General features: G+C 42.8%; 1 protein-coding gene across 1 annotated transcript in view; it reads left to right on the forward strand.

The window, feature by feature from the left end:
* The first annotated feature begins 6,691 nt into the window (after nucleotides 1-6,691).
* Nucleotides 6,692-11,744, forward strand: part of naa15b (N-alpha-acetyltransferase 15, NatA auxiliary subunit b) — a 37,955-nt gene continuing 32,902 nt past the window's right edge. The window contains exon 1 of the mRNA XM_050044255.1: nucleotides 6,692-6,863. Within this exon, the coding sequence (XP_049900212.1) occupies nucleotides 6,810-6,863 (54 nt within the window). The 5' untranslated portion in view covers nucleotides 6,692-6,809. The remainder of the gene's footprint in view (nucleotides 6,864-11,744) is intronic.

Consider the following 11,744-nt stretch of genomic DNA (forward strand, 5'->3'; position numbering starts at 1 on the left):
TTACCAGGTAGAGCTGAGGTTGCAGCAGACACAGAGGGGACAGTGGGCACAGAGGATGGAGCAGAGGATGGAGATGGATCTAAGATGAAAAACATGTCCCTTGTCATATGATTATGTCTTGTTATGTTAGTATATCTTAATGAGATAATTTGACTAGAAATTAAATATATATGGTGACAGTTTTTCCCTCACCTATTTCATTAGCCTTGGCTGAGCCTGAGGAGGTGGACTGCCCCTGGGCTGAGCCAGTGCCTCCTCCAAAATACTTTAACAGTGCTCCTGGGGAAGTTTCATATAACTCATGAGCATAACAGGGAGTTGATGTAAAAGGAATATGTTTATTTACTCACATAAATTACTACGCTCTGCAGCAAACAACATATCTCAAACTATAAGTTAACTGAGTTAATTCATTACTGCAAAAACATATCGCTAGCAAACGTCACCACGTCTGTAATTAATGTTAGTTGTTATTAAACATTTGCTATCAAACATTGTTATCAAAAACGTTGTTTTGATGCCAAAAAGTGACCCAGAATATATATATAGCCTATATATACACCGCAAATCAACTTATTCAAAGTATTACACAAACACAAAAACGTTAGCTTGAATAGTAAGCGATCTAACCTTCCAGTTAAAAGAGAAGTTTCTTTGGCTTTGAACTAAGGTTAGCTAGCTAATTTGCTATTATAGGCTAACGTAGTTGGAACAAAATATCAACAATAATTAGGGACTTTCCTAATTTGAGGAAACTTTTCAAAATCTCCATGACACCAAACGTTACATTACCAAGACATGCAAACATACCTTTATCTTGTTGTCTTTTCTCCTCTTCCTCTTTCTTTCTTTTTCTTTTTTCTGCCCCTGAAGGGTATGTCCTTTGTTGCAGTTATTAGCCACCTGCTCCTAGCTCCGTGTATGCGCAGCGCGCATTAGCGGAGCTCTGACATTTAGTCTAGAGCAGAGAGACAGAAGGAAACTACACTCTGTTAACATAATATTGTCTTTTTGTACAAGAATGTACATTTTATAATATATGAATCATCATCATTCACACATAAAAAAATAATAAATTATTATTATTTTTATTTTTATTTTTTGAAGTTAATTGCTCTTGGGGCCCCCTAGTGGTCACGGGGCCCTAAGCAGGTGCTTAGTTCGCTTATGCCTTGGGCCAGCTCTGTGTGGAACATTCTGCTGATGGCGTCAAAAGTATATACTTTGAATTAGTGCTGCACGATTAATCTAATCGCAATCGCGATGTCAGGCTGTGCGATTACATAACTGCATAAAAGGCTGCGATTTGCGATTTAATGTAAATAAATGTTAACGTGTGTGCCTGTGAACGTATCTACCTCTCCTGTAGTGTGTGGAGTTTGTTGACATTACGCCCACAAGCTATCCTGGTGTGTGCAGCACGTATGGTCAGGTGACCAGCCGGCGTTCAGCAGTGACCAACATAGACGCTGAAGAAGAGCATGAGCACGACCATGAACAGGCTGAGCTGGTGGCGAAAAAACGCAACGTTTATTACATGGCAATACTTTGGATTCAGGTACAGCGGCGTTGAACAGAAAGACGTGCTGTGTAAAACTTTAAAAGTTGAAGTCGCCACGTCCCGTGGCAACACGACCAATCTATGTCAGCACTTGAGACAGCACAGAGAAAAGTAGGAAGAATGCATGCGAGAGAAAGCCAAGCTGTGTAACGTTAAAGACAAACAGACAACTGAAAGCCACCAGAGCCTCATAAAACAACATCCAAGCACAGTTACGCAAACATTTGTAAGTATCATACTGTCAAAAAAGCGAAGGTTGGAAGATCTGCTCCGGTTCTCCATATCCTGAATCTTGTCAATCATGTAGGCATTATCTTTAGATAGCTTTTTGTTCAAGGTTAGCAGATCTTGAATATTGTTCTCGTTTGCTCCGATCCGTTGCTCAAGTAAAGAAACATGTTCTCCCAGAGTATCCAGGGACATCTGAATGCTGCTCAGTTTTGTTTGAATAGGATTAACCTTTGCATCAAGATGAGCAAGCACATCAGGCAGTCATCTGTATGTATCCACAGACATTGTGAAGCCGATCAGTGTTATCCAGTCGAACCAAGAAAAGTGACAAACTACCAGACTTTGAAAAAAACAAGTCAGGTGTATATAGGCACACTGGTAGGACAGTTTATAGAGCTACATTAAGCAAGCAGACAGGCCTGTGTTGCACTCACTCACGCTGCAGCCATCTTGAGTCTGAAACAAGATGAATTGCCTTACATGGCCTTGCTTCTACATACATTATAGACTTACCGAGCTTCTTCTGCCTGCACTCCTCAGGTAGGACCCTTCTAACTGTTCCCACAGCCTACCTTGTTACTTAAGGAAACCGGGCATTTTCTGCTAGAGCCTCACAGCTGTGGAACTCCTTACCCGAGGAGCTGAGGTTAGCAAACTCAGTACCTTCTTTTAAATCACTTCTCAAATGACTCTTTTCTAATGTACATTGTATAAATTGAGAACAAAATGACGTAACAATGGTAAATGGAAACTAAAATCATCAACCCACTGAGGGCTGGATTCAAAATCACACCCAAAATCAAAGTAAAAAACTGAAATCACAGGCTGATCTAACTTGCCTGTGAGTCAGTAATGTGTATGGCCCCTGCATGTCTGTATGCACTCCTGACAACGTCTGGGCATGCCTCTGATGAGTCGGTGGATGTGTCCTGGGGGATCTCTTCCCAGACCTGGATCAGGGCATCAGTGAGCTCCTGGACAGTCTGTGGTGGTACCTGGTGGCATTGGATATACCGATACAGAACATCCCAAAGGTGCTCAGTTGGATTTAGGTCAGGGGAACGAGAGGGCCAGTCAATGGCATCAATGCCTTCGTTTTTGTGGACCTGCCTACACACTCTAACCACGTGAGGCTGGGCATTGTCCTGCACCAGGAGGAACCTAGGGCCCACTGCACCATCGTAGGGTCTGACAATCACTCTCAGGATCTCATCTCGATACCTAACAGCAATCAGGGTCCCATTGGCTATGACACGGAGGTCTGTGTGACCCTCCACGTATATGCCTCCCCAGACCATCACTGACCCACTGTCAAATCTGTCATGCTGGATGATGTTACAGGCAGCATAACGTTCACCACGCCGTCTCCAGACTCTTTCACGTCTGTTACATGTGCTCAGTATAAACCTGCTCTCATCTGAGAAGAGAACAGGGCGCCAATGGTGTACCTGCCAATTCTGGTATTCTCTGGCAAATGCCGATCAAGCTGCACGGTGCTGGGCTGTGAGCACAGGTCCCACTAGAGGACGTCAGGTCCTCATGCCACCCTCATGGAGTCTGTTTCTGACAGTTTAGTCAGAAACATGCACATCAGTAGCCTGTTGGAGGTCATTTTGTAGGGCTTTGGCAGTGCTCTTCCTGTTCCTCCCCGTACGAAAGAGCAGATACTCGGTCATGCTGCTGGGCCGATGCCCCTCTACGGCCCTGTCCAGCTCTCCTGGTGTAACTACCGGTCTCCTGGTATCTCCTTTATGCTCTTGAGTCTGTGATGGCCGTGTCCACAGCCGAAACGGTGGGTTTATTTTCTCCAAAAATAAATTTTACAAAGCAAATGACTTAAGATAACAAAATTTGAGTTATAGGGCCCAAGAGGTCAACCAAACATAACTCTACTGAAAAATAAGGCTAACAAAACTAGACATCAACTCATCAAACTGACCTGACAGAAAGAGACGATGGGGCAACATATATAGTGGCTGATCAGTCCAATTTAAACACAAAGGGGAGAACTAACATAGACAATAACTAAGACTAATACAAAGAAACCCCTTATCCCCCCCATGATTAACTCTTGGTGCAGTCTGTGGGATGGCCTTCCGCATAAAAACAGGCTCCGCCTTCAGCCCCATCTTTTGACCAGCTCCAACTCGGAAGTGACTTCAGGTAACTTTTGTGTGGCTGTGGGCACGTCCACCGAATCAGGTTGGGACATCTGAATCCCGTAAAATCGGTGAGGGGAGCTGCCCTGGCAGAGAATTTAGGATAAAGCAATGGTAAAATTCCATTAATTCCCAGAAAAGACCTGAGCTGCTTCCTTGTCTCAGGTAGGGGCAGGACTCAATGGCATGGATCTTATTTACTTATGGCTTTATCACCCCATTTCCTATAACAAAACCCAGACACACTTTGAAGATGCAGGGTAGACAGTTGTGATAATAGCTACAAAAACATTAATTTTTAGTAATAATATTATAATAATAATAACAGTAATTGTGGTAGCATATGTTGTTAGTATATACTAACATATGATAGTATATGTATGTGACAATTAGGGCTGACCTTCGAATCCATTTATGGACATTCGAAGCTTCGGAGCTCACAACGACTTTAATTCGAAGCATTCGATGACGACTGGGGGGAGTAGAATTAAGATAAAAATAGTCACAAACGAAAACACACTAATGGCCGGTGATAAGTAGTGTTTAACTTTTGATTGAACACTAAATTAAAACCCTCGGCGTGAAGTGTCTCTGACACCAGACTCAGAGCGGACCGGTGGAACTGGAAAATGCATATTTTACATCAGAGCGGACCGGTGGAACTGGAAAATGCATATTTTACATCAATAAAATCTATTTTATCATTATCTTGAGTCACATTGTTGAAAGAATTTAGTCGTCTGTGTTCAAGCAGGATAATAGCAGGTCTCCATTGTGCGTCGGGCTTTCTATTTCCTTGTCGGAGATTTTTTCTTTTTTAATTACATGATATATAGGCAATTATAGCCAAGTGCGGCTCATGTACTACAACCATACTATTAGGCCTACTAGTTACTACTTACGTTTTTCAAGTGATTTCCCAAATTTGTTGTTGAGTTGTGATATGCCAATTGCTTTTGGCAAATCTGGCACTCTGCTTTCTGGGGGTTGTCGGGGCATATTTTAAAGTGCAACCACACATCTGATGACCTCTTGGACATGTCTGCCAGCTCTGAGTGCGCTCGTTGTCAGTATCAGACTGGTGGGGGTTAGTATTGCGTTTAAGGCCTACGCCAAAAAACGGAAAAAAAAGTGCCGAAGCTTCAAAAGAATTTTTTTCACTATCGAATCCCGTGCCATCGAACGAAGCTTCGAAGCTTTGAATTTTTTGGGTCAGCCCTAGTGACAATAATAATCATATGTGTATAATAACAGTAGAGGGTTGACTAGTAATAACAGCAGTAGTAGGACAATCAGACCACGGCAGCGGCACAACCACCACACACCATCCAGGCGTAGCTGCAATACAAGTTAACCTGGGAGACAGTGGAGTACAAAGCTGAGTTACGGATATGTAGAAATACAACGTAAATGTTAGCAAATCAAGAAGAACCAACCTTTTAGAAACTAAGGAGAGAGAGAGAGAGAAGGAGAGAAGGTGCACGGTGTATTATAGGAGGTCCCCTGGCAGACTAGGCCTATGTTAGCCTAACTAGGGGCTGGTCCAAGGCAAGCCTGAGCCAGCCCTAACTATACGCTTTATCAAAAAGGAAAGTTACAGGCCTAAGTCTACTCTTAAGTGTGGAGAAAGTGTCTGCCTCCTGCACCAAAACAGGAAGATGATTCCACAGAAGAGGAGCCTTATAGCTGAAGGCTCTGACTTTCGGAACCACAAGTAATCCTGCATTTTCAGAGCGCAGTGTTTTGGTGGGATAATAGGGCACTATGAGCTCTCTAAGATATGACGGAGCGTGACCATTTGGAGCTTTGTAAATTAGGAGAAGGATTTTAAATTCAATTCTCAATTTTACAGGGAGCCAGTGCAGAGAAGCTAAAAGATATAGAAGAAATAGGATCTTGTTTCTTAGTTCCTGTCAGTACACGTGCCGCTGCGTTCTGGATTAGCTGGAGAGTTTTTACAGATTTAATAGAGCAACCTGATAATAGGGAATTACAGTAATCCAGCCTGTAGGTAAAAAAAATAAATAAATAAAAATGAGTAGACCAATTTTTTTGCATCTTTTTGGGACAGGATAGGCCTCAGTTTCACAATATTACGCAGATGAAAGAACGCAGTCCATGGAGTTTGTTTTACATGGGAGTTAAAAGACCAATCTTGATCAAATATTACTGTGAGGTTTCTTACGGTAGTGTCAGAGGCCAGAGCAATGCCATCCAGAGAAACTATATCTTCGAATAGAGAGTTTCTGAGGTGTTTGGGGCCAAGAACAATAACTTCAATTTTGTCTGAATTTAACGACATTGGAGCTCATCCAGGATTTCATGTCTTTAAGTCATGTTTGAAGTATAGTTAATCTGCTTCTTCTGGCTTTACCTATAGATATTAGTGCGTATCATCTGCATAACAATGGAAATGGAGTGATTTTTAATGATGTTACCTGAGGGAAGCATATATTTACATATACATATGGTCGCTGGTGTTGCTAACTTCACATTTCTCAGAATAGAGCTGCCAATGACCAAAGTTTTCTCATTGGTCTGTGTCACTGAGTGGGGACAAGGGTTAGAACCGTGGGCTGCGGCTTTCACACTAGAAAACATATTATTACTATTATTATTATTATTATTATTATTGTTATTATCATTATTATTACCAGCCGTCGCCATTTTGAAAGGGTTTCGGATCTTCCGTCACCACGTGAGCAGGAAGTGAGTTAGGAGAGAAGACGGAGCAATCGAGCGGAGCGGCTGAAGCAGTCGAGCCTGAGCCATCACCCAATTCTACCCGTCTTGACTACCCGGGCTAACTTTAGCTACATGTGCTGAGGTCGAGGGGGAAACTGATCTCAACTGCAACAATGCCGACAGTTACTTTACCGCCGAAAGAGAACGCTCTCTTCAAGAGGATTTTGGTGAGTTGGTTGTTAAAGAGTTGCATAACGATAGGTTTCGTCAACACAGACAACTGACTAGTTTTAGGATTAATCGGCGGCACTCTGTGTACCAGTGTAGCTCTCCAGCTGCTAGCGTTAGCTTCAGTGTCTTAGCAAAATGGCATCATTGAATGGGCTAGCTAGCCCGGCCCTGACAAGCGCTGTCACCGCAACGCCAAAATGGTTGTTCGTGACTGTGCTGTGATTTTGACAGACGTGTTGTGGTAATTAAAATGCAGAATGAATAAAAAGTAGGTTGGTGCAAGTTTAAATAGCCAGGCAAGTTAATTGCAATAGGCCTCGGCGCTTATAATACACAGCAACCATTAACTTGACGCTAGTTTCCACGATGGCCAATTAGCTAGCCACTGTAACGGTCATATATAAGTTACTGTTAAGTTATCTAATTCTCAGACTACCTCGTATAACGTTTGACATCTGTTTGCTGTTACCTGTCTGCATATCGGGTGTTTTAAACGAAATATAATTGAACGTTTGATTTTTGCTAGACGTGGGCCATGCTAACAAGCTATGCAAGCTCAGCCCACTGACTGGCCATTTGACGTTAGCCAATCAGCTAACGCTAGCTACCTAGCGTGAGATATCTTGGTATACCCGACTTTGTGTGATTGTCAGTCTTAATCCGTCTGTTTGGGACCTCGGTCTGCAGATATTAATGTCACCGGTATAGGTTAGAGTAGGACAAACTGGCGTGAAAACGAGAGGAAGTACGTGGTGGACCGGTGTGACTGTCATCGAATCTGTAACTGCTTCAGGCCTGCTCTGCTCTGGCAGCTTGCTATCAATCCATCCATCCATCCATTCTTCTCGTCCATGTTTGATTCCTTGTGTCGCTCCACTGTTTATTTGCTATCTGCGCAAAGTTTTATGTGGGTGACAGGAATGGCTGAATAGGTGTGGATGAAGTCTTAGTTACAATATGACAGTAGCTGAGTTGTTGAGGAGCTCAGAGTAGTTTGTCGCATGTTAAACAAGTCTCGGTCTTCTTCTGCCATGCTTATTGGTTGACAGTGTGTGGAGTACGTTGGCAGTGACCAGTTTAACGTCACTGACCAGTTCAGATAACCTTCATCGTTTTGAAAGGCAGGGGCTCTGCTGGGGATTGGTAGATGTTTATCAGCACATTTGGCAGAGGGCATTAATTTACTCTACCTCTGGCAGGAAAAACAGACCTGTGACCTGCACCTGATCTTGAAAAGTTAGACCCTGTATTTGCTGCACACTTCAGAGGGAGTCCTACACATTCTTGAACTGTTGTTGGGCCACACAGTTTATTGTGTCAGACTGGAATTGTGTTTTTCCTATTTCACACTAGAGTTAACCAATAAACTTTAAAACACTAAATTTTCTGTGGAACACAGTGTGGAATATGTGCTAAAATGAGTTGTTTGTTAAATCACTTAATAAATAAGAGCTGAATTTTTTTTGTGTGTGTGTCAGCCAGTAATACAGGAAACATTTAACAGAAAATTATAGAAGAGGCATTCTCATTCATGCACAGCACTGCCTTTTTTTAATGATTCTTCAGGTTCTACAGTCTTCTGGTTGTCTTAATTTCTGCATAAGCATCTAACATGAGTAAATAAGTATAGACTGTTTCAAACTTGACAACATCCATCTAACTGTTTTCACCCGCTTATCTGGGGTTGGGTCACAGGGGCAGCAGGCTGAGCAAAGTGCTCCAGACAAACCTGTCCCCACCAACGCTTTCCAGCTCCTCCCGGGGGATCCTGAGGCATTCCCTGGCCAGATGAGATATATAATCCCTCCAGTGTGTTCTGGGTCTACCTCAGGGCCTCCTAACAGTTGGATGTACCAGGAACTCCTCTAATGGGTGTCTGGGAGGCATCCTAATCAGATGCCTGAACCACCTCAACTGGCCCCTTTTGATGTGAAGGAACAGTGGCTCTACTCCAAACTCCCTCCAGATACCTGAGCTCCTCACCCTTGCTCTAGGGCTGAGCCCAGCCAGAGAAAACTTATTTTGGCAGCTTATCTGCAATCTTTGTCTTTCGGTCACTACCCAAAGCTTATGACCATAGGTGAGGGTTGGGACATAGATGGACCGGTAAATTGAAAGCCTTGTCCTTCAGCTCAGCTCCCTCTTCACCGTGATGGTCTGGTGCAGGGCCCACATCACTGCAAGTGCCGTGTCAAACTGCCCATCCAACTCACATTCCATTTAGAGTTGGACGGTATCCAAATTTTGTTACTGTTAAACCTTCCCCACATTTTCCCGGGGTGTACGGTATTACCGCGACTAATTAAAAATCACTTTGAAGGGCTCAGAGGGAGTCGCCAAAATGTCGGTTTGAGCCTATACCGTTAAGAAACAGAATAGCAAACATTACATAGGCCTAAGAATACTGAAAAAATAACAACAAAACATGTACAACATTAACAACTTTTATTAACAATTACGCACATGCAGCAGTAAACCAAACAGAATGAAATGACAACAAATTGTCTGTGGGCTACAGTCCACTTCCAGGACAGTAATCGACACAAATCAATTAAATTAATACACAGCCCTATAGCACCCAATACTTAAAGGCTTATCAAATAATAAAAAAGTAACAATGAACAACAAAGGCAGTAACGATAATGTGTACTATACAGCGTATCCTGAGACCGCGACGGGTACTGTCCGATGTTTTATTTTTAGAACCTATCAACATAAATCAAATTAAAAGCACAGCTCTACTGCATCCAGTACTAGGGCTTGTCAAATAAGAAAAACAGAACGATAAATAACAAGGCATAACCGAAAAAGAGCATATATAATCCTATCCTGAGAACGCAACGGGAAATAGGCTTTTGTTCATTGGTTTATTTTTAGAGCCTACCTTTAGTTTGAAAAGTTCCCCCTCTCCAAGTCTGAACGGTTTTGCCCGTCAGAACAGGCTACTCCTCATTGAAAATGAAATAAAAACAAAGTATAATGATAACTATAGCAGCATCCTATGCTTCAAAACTATTCAAGGTTTTGTAAGCATGTTTACTTTTTCCGGCTGGAGCAGGGCACGTAGTGGATAGACAACTTTTGCCGCGGTGCTGAACATCCTCTCTGATGGAGAGCTTGTGGCACAAACACACAGGTACTTTCAGGCAGCCCTCAACATCAGAGGAAAACACCTGGCTCCATCACATTTCCACCGGAGAAGGAGGTCTTCGTCTCCCTGAATAACAGCCCCGCGACAACAGGCAGTTATCTCTGCTCCTGCTCACTCCGGTATGGTGCCGACTGGACCTGCCACTGCATCGGCTTTTCTTTGAAGTAGACTGCCCAGAGTCATTGTTTTTGGGTGGTTCAGGTTGCGCTTCTCCCTCCTCCACTCTGATGGCCACTGGACCTGCTGCTGCTGCTGCTGCTGCTGCTGCTGCTTGCAGAAGTTGTTAAGTTGTGTTGTTTTTGGGACCAACTCCCTTGATGCTCGGCTTACTATCTTTTCTTCTCTTTCTCACATCCGAGCTGTCACGTGACGACGTCACATCCAAAAACTTTATCAAATGTCATCTCCCGACAACAGTTAAGGACAGTTATAAGAGAAACATTATAGCTTACTATTAGTTTTAAATTGTAACGGTATTAAATTGAAAACTCAACCACTCATACATAGGTGCTGGACAAGTGCTCATTATTTAGGCATTAAAGAAATTATATTTAATATTATGTTTGGCCCCTATAGACCTATATGCGCAGCAGATTTTTTTCTTTTTTCAATGACGGTAATGAAACTGATACCATTGCTATTTTTAGATACCGCGAGATACCTTATTATCATGTTATCGCCCAGCCCTAATTCCATTCTATCTTAATTCGTGAAAAAGACCCCGAAATACTTGAACTCCTTCACTTGGGGCAGTAACCCTCTCCCAGCCCAACTTGATAACATAAACATTCTAAGTGGGTCCCCTTGTATTTCCTGTTGGAATGTTTTGCAGTGTATGTGAAAGACACCAGAAGACAGGAAGTAAACATGGACCCAAGCTGTTGTCTAGCAATGTGATTTCAGTGAAACAGTCTACAGACCATATCACATTGTTAATTTACAACAGCTTCTGGGTAGAAAATTCTTGTGTCATGTACAAGAAATCAAATAGCCCTGAGCAAATGCTGCTTTAATTAGTTCCCAGCCTCCTAAAGAGGCCCACCAACAAAAAAGGAACCAGTATCAATTTAAGTGTAAGCTATATTAAGAATATTTTGACTGCTTTACCTTGCCATCAGACAGTCTTTTCTGATGGGGAATTAAAACCGTTACATCAAAGCCACCAAAAACAGTAACTTAACCTAGCTGAACACTGTGTCACTGGTACGGTTGGGTACCGAAAACTCGGTACTTTTTGTACTTGGTATCAATTCACGTCGGTACTACCGAGTACCGTTTCACTTAAAATGAAACGGTGCCAAATTTCGGTACCTGAGGTGGAGGCAGAGCGAGAGCGCATGACTCTCACCTCAGACTCAGCAACAATGGCGACTAAAACAATGTGCAGACAAAAGTTAATGTGCAGCAGTGTTCCTAAATGTTCTCAATAAAAACCCGAACAATGAACGACGCATAGTGCGTCCAAATTCACACCCGTTCTTCTCTGTGGATTTTCTCCGCGACCGTGCGTCATAGCAAGAAGCCATGCATATCAGCGGAAACAGCAGAATTGTAGCTTTCCGACAAGACCAAGCACTTGTCGGTAATCCAATGTTTTCACAGCGACAAATTAAAATAAAATGATGTATAACAGAGCTTTCATACAGCTTTGCACACACATTACTCTTGGATGGATTACTCGCGAACGCAGGCTCACACAGAAATGCCACGCATATCACATGAAAGC

The sequence above is a fragment of the Epinephelus moara genome, chromosome 5, assembly GCF_006386435.1.
Source record: "Epinephelus moara isolate mb chromosome 5, YSFRI_EMoa_1.0, whole genome shotgun sequence".
In the NCBI taxonomy this organism is placed as follows: Eukaryota; Metazoa; Chordata; class Actinopteri; order Perciformes; family Serranidae; genus Epinephelus; species Epinephelus moara.